General features: G+C 38.6%; 1 protein-coding gene across 1 annotated transcript; it reads right to left on the bottom strand.

The window, feature by feature from the left end:
* Nucleotides 1–10,031: 10,031 nt before the first annotated feature.
* Nucleotides 10,032–11,050, bottom strand: LOC108845132 (uncharacterized). The gene is made up of 2 exons (XM_018618394.1): nucleotides 10,699–11,050; nucleotides 10,032–10,501 (listed from the first exon to the last, which is right to left on the bottom strand). The coding sequence occupies exons 1-2, from the start codon at nucleotides 11,048–11,050 to the stop codon at nucleotides 10,032–10,034; spliced, it is 822 nt and encodes a 273-aa protein (XP_018473896.1).
* Between the last annotated feature and the right edge of the window lie 8,930 nt (nucleotides 11,051–19,980).

The following is a 19,980-nucleotide window of genomic DNA, read 5'->3' as shown; positions in this document are numbered from 1 at the left end:
AAAAACCATAATTTTTTCAAATACCTAAACCCATAAGCCCCCTCTAAATATCAAATATTCAAAGATACGTAACAACAATACGGTATTAAAAATTAGAAAGTTACATAAAAACAGTTGTCGGCATTAACAAGGAAACATGTGGGGTAGTTAAAAGAAAAAACAAGGTAACATGTGGGCGTAAAGAGATGTCATTGTCCACAAAAATTATGCAAACTTGTTGATAGAACTTACAAGCCTAGCATATAGCAACACCGTGACCCAGTGATTGGACACATGATTGCTTAAGTAATTCCACATTGTTTATTCAATTATTTATATCATAGAAAAGTGGGGAAAAAGCGCAAATAATATCGTTAGCAGTCCACGGTCCAAATTTATTTTGAAAGCCATAGCTCAGTCACCCGCTAACTTCGGGCTGGTCCGACAAGGTTTTTATTTGATTTATCGTTTCTAATTTTAGATATTTATGGATTTGCACTTTCTGTTCAACACGCGCATATACTTGCCGTGATGAAATTTGGTAGGATATTTTGACCAAAAAAGATTGTCACTTACAAAAAGCGTTATTGACCTCTAAACAAAGCAAATATAATATCTAGATATTAATGTCTACTTTTTTTTTGTCAAAGAATGAATGAGCGTTGCAGTACGTACGTAAGCTAGATCAACGACACAAAATTAGAAGTTAACTAGATTTTGGTATATTTTTTGTTTTAATTTTTGTTGAAAATTTTAATTATTATATTTGACTTTTTTAGTTATATTTGTATTTAATATTAGTGTAATTTGATAAAATAATCCCTTAAACAAATGAAATACATAGTTAAACATACCATTTATTAATAAGTTATGTTCTACTTTTAATATAATAAATTAGGCAACTAAAATGACAGTTGGTTTTCTTTTACTATATTAAAACAAAAGTTACAACCTTAATTCATATGTAATATTGTAAAAATAGACAATCACGATGAATCAGTTATAATTCATTTATTACTAATATTAAATCTTAATAATATATCATTCCTAATATGACATTTGACTCATATAAAACCGGATTGGTTAACAAACCCACATTTGATTCCTTAATAAATTATACACAATGGTAATGTAATCCATAGTATAATTGAGATACTGATCCAATTTAACTAATTTAACCTATATATATATAAGTTTTATAAACATCTTCTATCTATCTACTATATTAAAACAGAAGTAACAAACTTGATTCATGTGTGATTTTTTTTATTTGGAGTATCCCTATAAATTTATTAAATTTTACATAACTTAATTATAATATCTTTACTATCTTTATTTTTATTTGAAATACTAATAAATATTTTAAATAAATATGTAACAAAATCTTCCAAATATCTTTTAGAATCTTTTTAAATATATTTTTGTAATTAGTTAATGAAAATTTAATAATCACAAAGTATAATTAGAAACCAGATTTTAGTTTAGTTTTGATTGTAAAAAACTAATAACTATATAAAATACTTTTAATAATATTTTAATGATAAGAACAGTTTTAAATTGATTTAATTTTCAAAATTAAATTAAGAAATAATGTTTTTAAAAATAAATATTCATGTCCATTTCTAATTTAAAAATAAAAATATCTTATCTATTTTTAAAAAATATGATTTATTTCATTTGCGATTTTCTTTTAATTTAGACCACTCAAAAGTCATACCTTTAAATAAAGTGGTTTAATTAGTCACCATATACCAAATTCCTTATTATGTAGGTTCAACTTAATTTAATTTTTACATATATTTAAAATTTATAAATAAAAAAAATAAGTAAAACAGTATTGTTACATAATAATGTTTTCAAAATAAATTTTGTTACACAAATAAAAAATTGATAAGTTTTATAGGAATAGTACTATAAACCACACAATTATTATTATAAAATTAGATAATACATAACACCAAATTGTATTATTTAATTGATATATTTTATTGTATAACCTAAAATATTTTAATATTAAATAAAACCCGCACGGTCGCGTAGATCTAAATATGTTAAACATTTTAAAAGAAACTTTCCCTATATGACATCACTTGATATGAAAGTTTTCTTTGAAAAAGTATTGGATAAATATTTTTTTAACGAGTGTTAAATTTTTGTTTACCACAAAAAATTATATATAAAGTGCATCATGTTTATATGATTTATAACTGGAAAAGGCTTACCCCATCCTACCAAACCAATAAGAAAGAGTGCCTCCATGACAATTAATATTAGATTTAGTTTAGAGAAAATTATTAGAATGTTATAGAAAAGTTGGTTTATAACTAGAATGGTATACATTTTTAAAAAATTACTAGAATGTTTGTATACCCCTATAAATGACAATAAAGATTTTTGGTTAGTTTTTTTAATTGAAATTATTTTAAATATCAATTCCAAGTCACTAATTAATTATCCACATAGTTAATTAAAAAATAATTAAAAAATTCTACATCACTAATTAACAACTCCTCTTTTTCATTAGGGTTTTACTCTCTCTCGAGTCTCATCTCGTGTCTATGTCTTCCTCGAGTCTCCTCTCTGTGTTTCCCCTTTGCTCGATCTTGAGCTCCGATCACCACTCTGTCATCTCCACCCGCCCGCAGTCAAACAAGGTGGCGCCTCTTGCCCACTCTCGAACCTCACCGCCCTGTCTCTGCTCATCAATATGTCGTTCTCTGCTTCACACCGCAACAGACGGGCTGTCGTTGTCAAGTCGGAGTTCTCATCCATCGTAATCCATCGCTGAGTTCCCCCATTCCTTCACTCCAAAGGTCTTTTCTTTATCTACCCCTCCATTTCGAGCAACCCCTTTACCCTCTGTGCATGATTGGTCACCCATAAACAATCAAGTTTAACACTTTCGATTTTTTTTCCATGTCTCAGAGCTTTATGGCGTCTCGTCGGCGAGAATTGAGAGTGTTCGCGGTGGCAACAACCACGGAAGACGCGTCTGGTGACATATCAGACAGCTCCAATATCTTTACCTAAAGGCTCGTGGAAAGAGGTAGAGAGATCTTCTCAATATCTTAAAAGTTCGAAAGATTGAATCTTTCTTGTTTGTTTAGGTAGCTGGTGGAGTTACAGCTGCTAAAGGGTTTAGAGCTGCTGGTATGTATGATGGATTACGGGTGTCAGCGAAGAAGCCTGATCTTGCTCTTGTAACCTGTGATGTCGATGCTGTAGCTGCAGGTCCAAATGCTAGTTATCTTTGTGGTGTTTAATATTTATTCAGTGGCAAATATGTTCATGATTTTATTTTGTTCTTTCAGGGGTGTTTACAATGAATGTGTTTGCTGCTGCTCCTGTAATCAGTTCCAAAAGCTTGACAAGTTGATAGTTGAAGCATGCATTCCATTGCCCATGTCAGTGCCTCCAATTCTGAATGTAAAGATGATATTCTCCTTGGTTTGTTCCTTGTCCCTAGTAGTTGTATCCCTCCGCCTGCATTCTTCCATGTCCATCCATAACCACTAAAGAGTGTGTCATGTGTCCAGGATCCGTCTATCAAGCATATCTCTGTATTTATGGTTGAGGCTGAACTTGGTGTAGGTGTCAATACCTCTTCCTTTCGATTTGCTGCAAACCAAGCATGGCATTCCGATTCGGAACCATCCCTTACAAATTCCAAAACTACCTTGTCAAGCACCCAAACTTTTCTCAGCTGGTTGAGAACGCATGGTTGCAGTCCGGAAGTGTGTGTCAAACGCTCACCCATTTGTGCTGGAAATTGAAACAAATTAAGGGAGATTTTAAACACTTAAATAGAGAAAAAATTTCAAAAATACAAGAGAGGGTGAGTGAAACTAACTGTTTGTTGAAGTCTATGCAGGTACAAGCTTTGACTAACCCTTCCCCGGAGACTTTGATCGAAGAATCATTTCTTTCGCCAAAAATCCCGCATTAACTGGTTGAGGGAGGATGATCTTAACACCGCATACTTCTTTAGAATCTGTCAAGTAAGAGCTTGTTACAATGCGGTGAGAGCGTTCCTCACTAACTCAGGTGATTGGATTGTAGATCCACTGGAAATGAGCTCACACGCTATCTCCCACTTCCAATCAGCACTGGCTCCTGCTATGTCCAAGTTGGTAGTCAAGCACTCTTCACCTGACTGGTTCCATTCTCTCCAGGCGTTCCGAGTCACTGCTCAAGCGGCGCAGATGCTCACTATCCCAACTGCAGAGGAGATAAAGCGGTTAGTTTTCAAGCTCAATCCAAACAAAGCGCCATGTCCGGATGGTCTTACCTCAGCCTTCTTCCGAGCTTCCTGAGAAATAGTTGGTGAAGATGTGGTGAGAGCTGTTTGAAATTTCTTTGCATCTGCTTTCTTGCCGACAACAGCAAACGCAACCATCTTATCACTAGTACCAAAGTTCTCAGGTGCTTCTAAAGTAACAGATTACAGACCTATATCCTTCCTAAACACAGTTTATAAGGTTGTATCTAGACTGCTTGTTCGACGCCTAAAGCCTATGCTTCCCAAGCTCATTCTAGCGTGTCAGACAGCCTTCATCAAGGGACGGTTAATAATAGAGAACACTACTCTGGCTAGTGAGCTAATAAATGGTTACCATCGCAACAAGGGAGCTAAGAAAATCACCATTAATGTAGATATAACGAAGGCCTTCGACACTCTCTCCTGGGAGTTCCTTTTCAACTGTCTTCAGAGCTTAGATGTCCATCCATGGTTCCTTGCCCTCTTGCGAGCCTGCATATGCACACCGAGCTTCATGATCAGTTACAATGGAACGGTGAATGGTTACTTTAAAGGTCGGAGAGGACTTATACAAGGAGACCCGTTGTCTCCATATATGTTAGTCATTGCAATGAACTGCCTTTCTCACATGCTAAACAAGGCGGCCGAGGAAAAAATATGGGATTCCATTCAAAATCCAAGAAAATAAAACTAACCCACCTTAATTTTGCAGATGATCTCTTGATCTTTATAGATGGATCCCTGGAATCTGTTCAATGCGTCCTCAAAGTGCTCAGTGATTTCGAACAACGCTCTGGTCTGGCTGTTAGAGTTTTTTCGCATCAGGATTAGAGGAGGATGAGATAAACAGGATCCAAGTCTCTGCTGGTATGGCGTGTGGGACTTTGCCTTTCCGGTATTTGGGAGTTCCTCTAAACTCCAGGAAGCTTTCTCTAGCAAACTGTGAAGTCCTGCTGCAGCAAATCAAAGCCAAATTCTCCTCTTGGTCAGTTAAATCACTCTCATTCTCTGGACGGCTCCTGCTAATAAAAACAATAATATCAGGCATAGCAAATTTTTGGTGCTCAGCCTTCATACAACCAAAAGCGTGCATTTCCAAAATTAACTCTTTATGTAGTACCTTTTTATGGAAAGGGGATGTGGAGAGCAGGAATACAGCACGTGTCGCTTGGGAGACAGTGGTTCTTACGCAGCAGCAAGGAAGACTAAGGGTAAAAGACCTCTTCACTTGGGATAGAGCTTGCTCATTGCGCCTCATCTGGCTCTTGTTCTTCCGGCCGGACTCTGTGTGGGTGGCATGGTTTAAAGATGTTATTCTCAAAGGCTCATTACAAAACTATTGGACTACTAAGCCTAAATCTTCTTATTCCTGGCTAGTGAATAAGCTCCTCAAGCTAAAGTCTGTTGCTTACCCTCTTATTCACCTTCGAGTACAGAATGGTCAAGCGGGAAGGTTTTGGACAGATAATTAGAACCCATTTGGATGTCTGGAGACTTTCCTTGATGCCTCCTCTTCTCGTCTAGGCATTGTGTCAAATGCCATTATAGGCTCCTTATTCCATAATGGCTCATGGCGCATCCCCTCGGCTCGTTCTGACACTCAGTTGCAAGTACTTTCGTTCCAAACAACGATCACCCTGAACTCAAACAGTGAATATTATGAATGGGAAATCGATGGAAAAATCAGTCATAAATTCAGAACATGAGAGGTTTACCATTATCTTCGTGCTGCCATTGCTGATGTTCCGTGGGTATCAGTCGTTTGGCCGTCAAGGAACATACCAAAACCGAGCTTCCACTGATGGCTTGTAACTATAGATAGACTACCTACAAGAGATCGCTTCCTACGCTGGGGTCTTCAAGCCCCGCCGCTTTGCCTCTTGTGCAACGCTGCAACGGAATCGAGGAATCATTTGTTCTGGGAATGCAACTTCTCATTCACCCCGTGGTCGTGAGTATCAGCTAGATGTGGTCTGACTCCAATTCGTGATTGGGATGCCTCGCTGCATCAATTGATCTCGCTATCGTCTCCCCGACCGTCTCGCCTCCTTACTGTCTTGGCTTGGCAAGCTACCTATACTGGCTCTGAAATGAAAGGAACACAAGGTTGCATGCCAATACTTTTAGGTCGACTGATTCCCTCTTCAAACAACTTGATCGGAAACTCAGGAACAAGACACAGTCTTTCAGAGAATCAAACCCATCTCTGTCATCCTCCATGCTGCAGCTCTGGATCGCTTAGGAACTATAGTCCTCTGTGTTTCTCAACCGTTTCAACATCCCGTGATCATCTCCCTTCCAATCTGGGCTTTTTCTTCTTTGGGCTATCTTAACTTTCTTTTGACTGGGCCGTCAGGCTACTGGGTTCTTTCACAAAATGTTTCTAAATTGGGCTGAGCTCCGTAAACTTTTATTTCTCTTTTTCTTTTATATTAAGGAAGCCATTTACAAATATATAAATATATCAATTGCTCCTTTGGTAAGGCCGTTTTTTTTTTTAAAAGGCCCATTATATATCATGCGCAATAATAAGATTAACGAATATGTTTAGCGCTGATTCAATTAATACATTTGCGAAGATGTTGCATACGTGTGAAGAATCAATATCAACGTTTGTTTTATCTATAGTAACTAGAACGAGATCCACGTTTGTATAGAGTGAGACATGCCTCAAAATCATATAATTCAATGTAAAATTATTCAATTCGGATGTTGGTCTGGTCTCGGCTCAGTTTTTCGATATTGTGGTTTATAAAAATTAGATACCATGTTAAAATTATATATGTTTTAGTTTGGTTCAGTTTATATATTGCAAATTTTGGTTTATTAAATTTTGGTCTGGTTTTGGTTTGGTTTTCGGATATTTTGGTTTACAAAATTAGATACCATATTAAAATTTTATTTATCTTGGTTTGATTTAGTTTATATACTGTCGTTTTTTTATTTTTTCAATTTTATACCAAACAAACTTAAACTTTATGTATCTTTTATAACATTTTGTCAATTTAATTTTGTATGATAAAAATCAAATTTACTAAATACTAATCTAATTTTTAAATATAATATTTTCTATTATATTTAACTATTAAAAATAATTGTTAAATAAATTAGTTACTATAAATCCATAAGATAAAAAAGGATTAACAATATACTAAATTGTAATAGTGATTCAAATAGTTTATAAAGATTTTTATACTAGGTTAAGATCGTTTATATCCCCCCTATTAACTATTATGAATTGCACTTATGATAAATTTCTTTAATTCCCAAATAAATATTATCAATTCTTGTCTTGGTGACAAAGTTTTTGCATTTTAAATAGGGATTTTTCTTAAGTATATATTACCGAATTGTGTATCAAGGTAATTATTTTGATATTTAATCATAAGAGTTTTAAATTAATAATATTTAATTGATTTTTTAATAAAAAAAACATAACAAACGTAAGAGTAAGGCAATCTTTCAAATAGATATTGTTCATTAATTTATCTTATACTGATCACATTTTTGTTTCTATTTCGTTCGGTTTAATTAAAAAATAATTTCTACATCAAACCAACATCAACGATACACAAACAAGAGCGATCATCGGCCAATTCATATCTCAAAAGAGGGTCGCGGTCCCGATCAGTACATACACTTAGACCCTGTGCTAAAACATACATCAACACGTAATATATTCAAATTTCATACATCAACTAACAAAATTCGGTTTTTACATACATTGACCGTTTATCCGATAGTAAAAAAAAGGAGTCTGAATTGTCCGTTAAATAATGATTACAATTATTTTTTATTTTAAATAATTAATAAAAATATCTAAAAATTCGGTAGGGGATACTCGAACCCGGGTCTGGACAATATTTCAACATGTCCAATTACCATAGTGCCAAACACAATTTGTTGATGAATATGACAATTCTCTCAAATAATTATCTAACCGAATAATGAAAAATAATATGTTTTAGTTTTCGAAATATATGATTTTAAATTCAAACTTTTTCATTTTTTTTTTCATTTTGGAATTTCTGAAACTACTTTAAATTTATTTTATTACAGCAAGAACTCTAATTCTTCAACTATGGAGGTTTTATTAAAGTAAATATACATTTATATCCTTAAGACTAACTAATATAGACTTGTAGTTTTGAGTTAAGAGGTGGTTTTGAATTTTAAAAATAATAAATACTTAAAAAAAGAGAAATACTCTATAATAACACTAAAAAGGTTTTTGTCGCAAATAAAATTTGAAATTTGAAAATGAAAATTAAAAAATAGTTTCAAAAAGTATTTTCGAATTTTGAAAAGAATATTTTAAACAGAAAAACGTTTTCGAAAAAATATTCTTCAAAAAAATATATAAAAATTAGAATTTAAAACATATAATCTGAAACTATAAAAATATTTTTTTATTTACTTATTTGTATTTATATCTAGGATATAAGGATCTTTTTACCTATTAAATGAAAATTTTTGGTCATTTTCCTCCCTATTATCTTTTTTTTTGTGACAAAAATTTGAAATAATCTATTTAGGAGAATTGATCTTTAACATTTTCAAAACATTGAAAAAAAACTGGAAATATTTTTTTTATAAAAAATTTTGAATTTAAAAAATATATATTTCGACAACAATTATTTGAGAGAATTAAAAGTTTATTTTTTTGTTTATTTAAATAATTATTTGAGAGAATTGACATATATGAATGAAATATTTATTAGGTAAATATAAAAACTATGTTGAGTACAATCAACAAATCTTTTCTGTCACAGTGATTAAAAGGCCTGCTAATATATTGTTGAAACCCAGGTTCAAATCTGCTCCCTTATATGTAGATTTATCTTTATTAATTATTAATTATTTAAAATAAAAAAGCCACGTAATTAATATTTAACGGACATCTTAGACTCTGTTTTTTTTTTGACTAACGGATAAACGGTCAATGTATGTAAAATCCAAATTTGGTTAGTTGATGTATGAAATTTGAATATATTACGTGTTAGATGATGCATGAAATTTGAATGTATGTTTTAGCACACCGTCCGAGTGTATATACTAATCGGACCATGATCCTCCGTTAAAGTATGAATTGGCCGATTTCCCCACAAACAGGACCACCTTCTTTTGTTTTTGAAATAAAAATATAAGAAGTTTATCCCTTATATATTAGTCTTCTATGGTTTTGTGCAACTTTAGTAGAGAATTAAGTCTAATATATGCAATAAATAAACATTATGCAATCAACAATATTGCCACAGCGTCTGTGTTACATAAACAAACAACTTTTCACAGTGTGATCATATACAATCATATATAGTTCTTAACATATGATTGTCCCTTGCACAAAAATTCTACGTTAAATTTTTTTTTGTAATCTTCAGAAATCTAAACAAAATGGAAGAACATACATGTTATTACATAGGGTTCTTCTATGTACAGTTTAGATAACAATAACAATAATGCATATCGAATATACAATCTTCTTCTGCTCCGCTTGTTCTATTATTCAAACTTGAGGTGGTCTGGGAAACAAGACCGGAACAGAACAATCAATGTAATACAAATTCCTATGAAAGGATCTCACTATCTTAGCTAGTGAATCAGAAGATACATTTTCAGTGCGAGGAATAAAAACAATCGAGAACTCTGAGAATATATTCTTCAACCTCATTAGTTCATTTAGCTCAGTAGAGAAGCTTGGCCATGCTCCAGGGTCTTAGATCATCGAGATTAGTTCTTTGCAGTTTTTCCCAAACGATTGACATGATGAATACTGTAGCATACACTCCATTGCTCATGATAGTGCCTCCAATTCTGAATGTAAAGGTGATATCGTCTTATCTTGATTCCTTGCCCCCATTAACTGAATCCCACCTTCTGCATTCTTCCATGTCCATCTATAACCACTAAGCAGTGCATCATGTTTCCAGGATCCATCAGTCAAACATATTTCAATGTTTGTATGTGATGTAGGATGTGTTAATGTTGATCTTTCTTCTTTTCGGTTTGCTGCATGCCAAGCGTGGCATTCAGATTTAGAATGTCTGACAGTTTCTAAAGGATCCTTGTCTATTCCTCTGAATAGTTTATCGTTCATTTCTTTCCATATGAACCATATAATCCAAGGGTATGGGTCTTTATCCAGCTTTGGGTCCTCAATATCATTCTTCCTCCGGAACAGATAATCCATATTTGTGAAATGACTAACACTTGGGAAAAGCAGTGGCGGGGTTGGAGTTGTCGCATGTGCCCATGCTTGTAGTGCTGGAGGACACTAAAATAGTGCATGATTTATAGTTTCATCCTCTGCACCGCAACAAGTGCAGTGATTATCACAATGCATATGGCGATGAGTTAGATTACTTGTCACTGCTAATTGTCCAGATATGGCTTGCCAAATGAAGTGCCTGATTTTTGGAAGAGTTCTTAACTTCCACGTAAAGGCTTGAAGTTTTTTTTACTTGCTTCTCGTGTTTCCTTTGTGTCAATTCTCAGCAAGTTAGTCGCCACCCAATATCCTGACTTAACAAAGTACATCCCATTCTTTGTGAAGCTCCAGCAATATCCATCTTGGGAATAATCCTGGCTTTTGGCCAATGATTTGATCAAAGCAATGTCATCTTGATGAACATAGTTTTCAAGCCTCTCCATGTCCCATCTCTTCGGATTACCCGTTATAAATTCTGATATTGGCATCATTGGGTGTACTGCCAGGGCAATTTCTCTTGCTGGTCTCGCTGGTACCGTTGGTATCCAGAGGTCTTCCCACACTCTAATTTCGTTCCTTAAGTGTACCTTTTGTCTAATTCCCATCTCTATTAATGTTTTCGCAGCCATAATACTCGTCCACCCATATGAGGGATTCAAAGTTTTGTTTAGACGCAAGGGTGAACTGCATCGGAAATATCTCCCTTTCAGAACTCTTGCCAGTTGTGAATTCGGGAATTGCACTAGTCGCCATAATTGCTTGCCAAGTAACGCGATGTTAAATTCATGGATTAGTCTAAATCCTATCCCTCCTTCCTCCCTTGGCTTTGCATATTTTTTTTCCATTTTACCCAATGAATGCCTCTTTTCGGAGGGCTTGAGCTCCACCAGAACTGTGCAATGGCACTAGCTAGGTTCTCATAGTCTCCAAGGGTAACAATAATGTCGACATCACATATGTAGGTAGGGCTAGCAGAGTCAATTTAATGAGTACTTCTTTCCCTCCCCTAGATAGTAGTCTTCTTGTCCAGCAATTTACACGGTTTTGTATCCGTTCTTTTAGAAAGGCAAAGAGTCTCACTTTTGATCCACTTATATCCTCAGGAATATGATCCCATTCCACCTTCATTTATGATTCCAGTGGTAGTTCTTATCGCTTCCTTCACATGTTCAGGTATCCTCTTACCAAAGAGTAAGGATGACTTATCAAAGTTAATGCATTGTCCCGAGGCCTTGTCATAAATTCCTGGAGCTTTCGTTACTTCATCACATTCACGGGGCTCCGCCTTACAGAAGAATAGGCTATCATCAGCAAAAAGAAGGTGTGACACCGGGGGGCTAGCACATGAGACGCGCATTCCCGTTATCTTACCTTGACTCTCAGCATGATTTAGAAGGCTAACGAGCGCATCCGTGCATAAGATGAAAATGAAAGAAGACATATGATCTTCTTGACCTAGGCCCCGTTCTGGGGTTATATTTCCTCTTGGCTGACCATTGAATAGGCCATGGTACTTCACCAATGATAAACATCTCATTATCAATTCAATACATAGTTGAGAGAATCCCATTTTCGCCATAACCGCCTTTATGAAGTCCCATTCCAGTCTGTCATATGCTTAACTCATGTTCGTTTTTATTGCCATACGCTTTTCTCTACTCCCATGCTTTGTCCGAAGGGCATAAAACTTTTCTTGTGCAATCAATACATTGTCAGTTATCTGTCTCCTAACAACAAAGGCATACTGGGTCTCAGATATGCTATCTGGCAATACTTTCTTCAATCTTTGGCATAAGACTTTGGCTATAATCTTGTAACTGACATTACATAGACTAATTGGTCGAAATTGAGACATCTCGTTTGGTTTCTCCTTCTTTGGAATAAGGCATATGTTTGCATCATTTAGCCCATTGCCCATTATTCCATCAAAAAGGAATTCATTAACCATACAGGTTAAATCTGTTTTAACAATGTCCCAAAACTTCTGGTAGAATAAAGCCGTGAATCCATCTGGACACAGGGCCTTTTCTGGATGCATTGCAAGAGAGCCGATTTTACCTCCCATTCTGATATCGGAGCTGTGAGATCTGCATTTAATCGGTCGGTTATAGTTGTAGTAAGATTTGCCAGCGCTTCATCAATAAGTTCAGGATTGGATGATTGGAATAGCTCTCTAAAATAACTTGTAGCAATGGCTACCAGTTGTTTTCCTCTTCTACAAGATTACCTTCTGAGCCAATGAGACTGGTAATCTTGTTCCTGGCGCGTCTTTGTTTAGTGATAGCATGAAAAAATTTGGTATTCAGATCACCTTCCATAAGCCATAGCACCCTGCTCTTTTGGTATTCAGATAATTTTTTTATGGCTTCTCCAATCTCTTTAGTTGTTGCTTCATCTTCTTAGTGAAGATTATTAACTTTGGCCTTAAGTTCTTCGATCAGTTTTGAAGAGTTCAGATCTCTTTCTCTCTTCCATTGTCCAAGTGCTTTTCTACAGCTTGCAATATGTGCCATTATATCTGCATCCTGAGGGAGGTCGGTTAAGTTCCAGCCATCTATGATAACTTGTTAAATTTCTTCACTTTCTAACCAGCGCTTATCAAATTTGAACGATTTCATCTTCCTGGTTGGTTTAGAAAGTATCTCAGCCAAGATTGGCTGGTGATCTGATCCCCACAATCTTAAGTATTGCACTTTCGAATGTGGTAATTTTTCATGCCAGTTGTCGGACCCAATTTCGGTCCATTAGACTGATGGGCCTATTTCGGGAAAACATGCCGCAAAGGAGAAGCCCGCGGAAGGAATTCGATGCGACGACGAAGTCAACAAAGAAAACGTTGGATCAAGCTTTGGATCTAAAGTAAATGGGCTATGATTAAAACAGATGGGCCATGAAAAACAAGGCCTATAGCAACGTCAACGAGGTTGAAGAGAAGTCGCCGAAGTCGAGAAGAATGCGGAGTCGGTTATGGGAATAGCGGAGTCAAGATTATAAAGGAAAGGAGAGATCAAAATTTGGAGGATAGCGAAAACCCTAGAGAGAGAGCACATCACACACATAGACCTTTCCTACTTTGTCTTAGATCCCGATCTTGATCGATCTCTTTGTTATTCCTTGTAATCGACCTCTTAATCAATAAAAGTCCATTTTATCAACTGAATTCCGATTACGTCGTTGTGTTCTAAGGATATCATTGACTACATCTTTTGTCATTCCCCAGTTTACTTTACAAACACTACAAAATACTGAGTGTAGATTTTAGGTTCTATATTTTGGCGCCGACTGTGCGGAATATAAACGAAATAACATCCTTGCTAAGAACCCGATCCAAGATTTCTAAGCGCGAACATGGATCCCACTCAACAAGGACAAAGATCCAACAGCTCGAGATCAAAACGATCCGCGACCTTCAAACATCCCGCGCTCGTCGCTTCGTTTCCCAAAATAGGAAGCAATCATCGACTTGGAAAAGCAATCCCGAACAAAAGCACGATAACCTTCTCTCCTTACGAGAATGTCGAACTCGATATGCCCCAGATGATGCTCTGATCATCAAGATAGAACTCACTGGCCTAGTTTTCTCAAAATTTCTCATTGACTCCGGGTGGGCAGCCAACCTGCTATCGCATTATACCCTCGAGAAAATCAATCGACCCGATTTAGCGATCAATAAATATGCGCCCTCTCTCTACAGCTTCGGAGGTGGAAGCAGGGTGCCCCTATTAGGGAATATAGCGGTCATCGTTAAAACACACGACCTCGAACAAGAAACCAAACTTTCTGTGACGCACGACCTCTCACTGTTCGACGCCGTCTTAGGATGACCTTGGCTCCATCAAATGAGGGCGGTCCCCTCGATTTATCACCAATGCGTAAAATTCATATCCCCAACCGGGGAAAAGACCATCTTCGGAAACCAAAAGCAATCTCAATCTTGCTACATGGCAGAATACCGCAAGATGTTTTCGCAAGGAGCAAACCAACCAGTGGTGCGAGATCCCTCAACAAGAGATCCCGAGAAGGACCTCTCATGTACTGTTTCCCAAGATCCGCAGTCTCCAGAGAAATGCGTTAGCATTGGACACAATCTCCAACTAAGATTAAGGACGACTTAATAACCTTCCTGAGAAATAATATCAATACATTCGCATGGTCCGTTGTCGACATGCCAGCCATCGACATCAGCATTGCATCGCACGATCTAAACGTCGATCCCACGTTTAAGCCGATCAAACATAAACAAAGAAAGCTTGGGCCAGAGAGAGCCAAAGCAGTAAAAAACGAAGTCGATAAATTTTTGAAAATCAGATCGATTCGCAAAGTCCAATACCCGGATTGGCTCGCCAACCCGGTCGTCGTCAAGAAAAAGAACGGGAAGTGGAGAGTCTGCATCGACTTCACGGACCTAAACAAAGCATGTCCAAAAGACAGTTTCCCGTTGCCTCATATAGATCGACTGGTCGAAGCTACGGCCGGTCACGAGCTACTCTCCTTCATGGATGCCTTCTCCGGATACAATCAGATCCTCATGAACCCCGAGGATCAGGAGAAAACGAGCTTCATTACCGAGCGGGGAACATACTGTTATAAGGTAATGCCCTTCGGATTGAAGAATACCGGAGCTACCTACCAAAGGCTGGTAAATAAGATGTTCTCCAACCAACTGAGTAAAACAATGGAGGTTTACATAGACGACATGCTGGTAAAATCTTCAGTAGCCAACAACCACGTTTTCCAACTCCAAGAATGCTTCAACATTCTCAATAAGTTTGGAATGAAACTAAAACCGAGCAAGTGCTCGTTCGGAGTTGCATCTGGAGAGTTCCTTGGATACCTCGTGACAAAAAAAAAGAATCGAAGCCAATCCTAAACAGATTTCAGCGCTCATCGAAACCTTACCCCCGAAGTCTATTGAAGATCTACAAAGACTCTCAGGAAAGATCGCTGCACTAAACCGTTTCATATCGAGATCAACGGATCGGTGTCTTCCGTTCTACAAGCTTCTTAAAGGAAACAACAAGTTCAAATGGAACGCCGATTGAGATGTCGGTCTTAACGAGCTTAAAGCCTATATAAACGAGCCCCCCATCTTAGCTAATCCCGTTCACGGCGAGCTCCTATACATATATGTTGCGACCTCGGAACATGCAGTAAGTGGAGTACTAGTTCGCAAAGAAAACAACGAGCAAAAACCGGTGTACTACGTCAGCAGATCTCTGTTCGACGCCGAAAAGAGATACCCCATAATGGAAAAACTAGCCTTAGCGGTGGTAAACGCTGCGCGGAAATTAGGACCATATTTCCAATCTCATACAATCATGGTAATAACGTCGCAACCATTACGAACGGTCCTACACAGCCGGAGCCAATTCAGAAGATTAGCAAAATGGGCAATCGAGCTCAGAGAATACGATATCGAATACAAACCACGAACGAGTTCGAAAGCACAAGTACTAGCGGATTTCATTATCGAGCTCGTTCCAAGCGAAACTGATGCTAACGACAAAACCCAAAAATGGAAACTCCATGTTGACGGAGCCTCATCAAAGCAAGAGTCAGGTATTGGGATACAACTCGAATCCCCAACCGGAGAGATGATCGGGCAATCTTTCCGCCTAGGCTTCAACGCATCAAACAATGAAGCCGAGTACGAGTCCCTTATCGCAGCTCGTCACAAGCCAATTCCACAGCGAGTACGAAGCTAAAATGAGAGCATGGAAGCCTACCTGGCAGTACTACGAGGGATAGCCCAGCAGTTCGACAAATTCAAGTTTACGAGGATTCCGAAGGGAGAAAATACATCAGCAGATGCCCTCGCCGCGCTAGCATCAACTTCAAGCCCAGCCATAAGAAGGGTAATACCGGTAGAAGGCATAGATCGACCCAGTATAGATATTCCTCGGAGAGGGATTGCCAACGGCGAAGACAATCTCCCACTAATTGGGGTAGTTGTCACTCGCAGTAGATCCCAGGGAAACACTCAAGAACCCGAGGAGGAGGAAATCAGAATTCCGCAAAGCCGAAGGATTCCTGGCGAGTCCTCTCGAAGAACCCGATCAGGCGTCACGAGATCGGCGCCTACTCGCGTAGACCCCGAAGAGATACCTGTTCACGAAATAAACAACGAGTCGCACAAAGCTTTCCAGAACGAGCTCGAAAGCAGACCAGATTGGAGAATCTCAATACACAATTACATTGAGACAGGAGAACTCCCACCGGAAAGATGGGAAGCCCGAAAGTTAAAAGCTCGAAGTTCGCGCTATTGCATCATGGAAGGGAAACTCTTTAAGAGAACCTTCGGTGAGCCATATTTATTATGCGCATCGCCAAAAGAAGCTTCGATCATCCTCAAGAAAACACATGACGGATCATGCGGGAACCACTCCGATGGACGATCCTTTGCAATTAAAATAAAAAAGCATGTGTATTTCTGGCCAACTATAAACAGTGACAGCGAACAGTTCGCAGCAAAGTGCGACAGGTGCCAACAACACGCGCCCATGTTGCACCAGCCAACGCAAAAGTTGTCAACTATATCATCACCGTATTCATTCATGAAATGGTCAATGGATATAGTGGGACCCTTTGTCTCGTCGGGACCGGCATAACTACGATTTTTGTTAGTTATGACCGACTTCTTTACCAAATGGACCGAAGCCGAAGCCTACCAAAATATCACTGGAACTATGGTGACGAGCTTCATTTGGAAAAACATCGTATGTCGACACGTTCTTCCGTACTAAATAGTCACAGATAACGGACCCCAATTCATCTCGAAAGCTATCAAAGATTTCTGCGACAAATGGAAGATCAAGATAAAGTTCGCAAGCCCTCGATACCTGAAATGTAACAGGCACGCCGAAGCCGCAAATAAAACGATAGTAAACAACCTAATAAAGAGACTCGATCTCAAAAAGTCTAAATGGAGCGAGGAACTGAACGGCGTGCTCTGGGCATGCCGAACAACGCCCATACAGTAACCTAAGAAACACTGTTTTCCCTATTGTATGGAATCTAGGCAGTAATATCAGCCGAGATCGAGTTCCCATCTCAGCGACGAGGGATATGCCCTGATAACGTCGAGCTAAATGAAGCGCTGTTACTCGAACATCTGGACATGATCGAGGAACGACGAGAACGAGCTACAGTACGCATTCAAAATTACCAGCAGGCCGTTGCTCGTTACTACGATTCAAACATAAGAGGCCGCAGCTTCTCGATCGGCGACCTAGTGCTACGAAAAGTGTTCGATGGAACAAAAGAGAAAGGCGCAGGAAAATTAGGAACGAGATGGGAAGGCCCGTACAAAATAATGAAAGAAGTACATGACAGCGTTTACGAGCTGGAAAATGCAAAACGGGACGCCCCGAATTAAGACCGTGGAACGCCTACAACCTAAAAAAACTACAGTTAACTTCGACGTCCCATCTCCTATCTAACATCAAACTGGGGCCACCAACGACATAAACAAAAAACGATTTTCAGAACTACGAATCGGCTTGATCCCGCGAAAAAGGGTACGTAGGCAGCTCGACACCGAGCGCAGCCCAAACAACCAAACAATCTCCTAACATAACATAGTTCATCACGAGAACTCCAACAAAGTAGATTCCTGATCAGTCTCTGCTTCACTAAATATCTAGAAAGATACAAAACGCATGCTCAAACAAAAAAATAATATATAAACCCACGATTAAAGGTATCATCCGTTAATCCATTGAAAACATATAAAATATTCTTCAACAACAACAAACAACAAAAACAAAAAAAAAACAAACAACAAAGTCTTTAATAGGATAATACAAAAGACAGCGATCGGATTAACGTCGCTCAATCTCCGGAACGACCTTGATTGTCTGAGTCCCCGAAGACCTGGGGGAGATCGAGACCCCTAAGGGAGTCATCTGACACGACAGCCAACCATAGTCAATCTCCACCGACGTCTCCATCCCTTTAAGACGCGCCAACTCCGCCTCGAGTTCAAATCCGCCTTCCTCGTACTCAATCAAGGCTTCAATCTTGGCATGAATCTCCTGTAGCCGGATCACTGCAGCGCTCTCCTCCTTCCTCCTCCGAAGAGTTTTCTTGCCTTATCCAAGGCAGCTTCGTAACCCTTGACAATCAACCGACAAGCAGCTTGTCGCTCCTTTCGAGCTGCCTTCTCTCGACCCTCGGCCTCACGTCTGTACTTCTCCTTCAACGAATCTAGGTCCCCCGTAAGCGCAACCTTCTCCGCCTCACTAGCCGTCAACAACACCTTCAAGTCTTCGACTTCCTTCGCTCGTTGCTGCTCGCTCGCCTGCGATACGCTTAAATTGGATCTCAGCTGTTGAATCAGAGTAAGCTGGCCTTCGAGCTCTTCCCGACTCGGGAAATTTGCCAATCGTTCTTCCATCAAAGCAGCGTACTCATTGCTAGCCTCCATATCCTGAGAAAGAAGGAAATTAAAAACGAAGAACTCGGAATCTTAAAAACTATTTCACTTGACTTACTTTAGCATTCGCAACGGCCATCTAAACGTAGGCGTCGCGACCTAGCATATGATCCAAAAGAGGAAGCTCACACCTAGGAGTCCTTATTTTGCGCCAGATCGACGTGAGCTGCTCAGGTTTCTCGAGAATCGGAGCATCGTTGTCATACGAGAATGCCATCGAAGAATCACCTTGACAATCCGGAGGAAGATGGATCGGATTAAACCGAGAAGTACCTTCACCCGGATCTCTCGCTTCCTACAAGGAGGTCCCGAGCTCGATACACTGATCTCCGTTGAAATGGCCTCCTCCATAGCTTGACGACAAAGTCGCCGAGCCTCAGAACCAATTTCTCCGCTAGCACCCGGTTCATCTGGGGCTTAAGACTCTGGATGGTCACCACGAACCGGAACGACCATTGACACCAGCGTAGCCACGACAATCTGAGACTGGGCCTGAGAACTCGACCGAAGTACACGCTTGTCCGGTGTTCTTCGAACTCGCTTCAAAGGTTCAGAGTCCGAAAGAGCATCGGAAGACTCCGTAAGAGGCTCAGCCCTCTTTACCTCTAAAAAAACAAGCCATAGCAACACGTCAAGTTCACGAAGCTATCGAACTGACAAGTAAGTAACCTACCTGATAGACCCAAGGAAAGGCACTCGTCCGGTAAGGGGAGATATGGACTCTGATCCGGAAGGATAGAGAACTGGTGGGATGAATGGTGACACAATGGGATGCGGAAAGGCCCAATGATACTACCAGACTTCGATCGTTGCCGGATGTGACGCACCGGTCCAACAAAAGAAGGATCGATACTTGGAGATAACCTCACCAAGAAACTAAGAAATGTTCAACCAAGAACAAAGAGAGAAAATCTCAAAAGAAAGGAAAAATCAATGTGATTAAAATGATCAAAGTGTTTACATATTTATAATACTTTGAGTCAAAGAAAGAAATAAAGAAAGTGCGGAAAAACATTGCATAGAAAATCGAAATTTGACTAGATCTAGTCAAAGTGTGGAAAACAAGAAAGACTAGTCAAAGTGCGGATTCTGATGTTGACT

The sequence above is a fragment of the Raphanus sativus genome, chromosome 3 (assembly GCF_000801105.2).
Source record: "Raphanus sativus cultivar WK10039 chromosome 3, ASM80110v3, whole genome shotgun sequence".
NCBI lineage: Eukaryota > Viridiplantae > Streptophyta > Magnoliopsida > Brassicales > Brassicaceae > Raphanus > Raphanus sativus.
Note: the sequence above shows the minus strand (reverse complement) of the source record. Positions and strands in the feature narration are given on the sequence as shown.

What these genes read in the sequence shown, in the direction of transcription:
- LOC108845132 (XM_018618394.1), bottom strand. Translation starts at nt 11,050, where the DNA reads ATGGGAATTAGACAAAAGGTACACTTAAGGAACGAAATTAGAGTGTGG. An exon ending in AAAGGAAACACGAGAAGCAA is followed by an intron (nt 10,502 to 10,698) that starts GTAAAAAAAACT and finishes AGTGTCCTCCAG; the next exon opens with CACTACAAGCATGGGCACAT.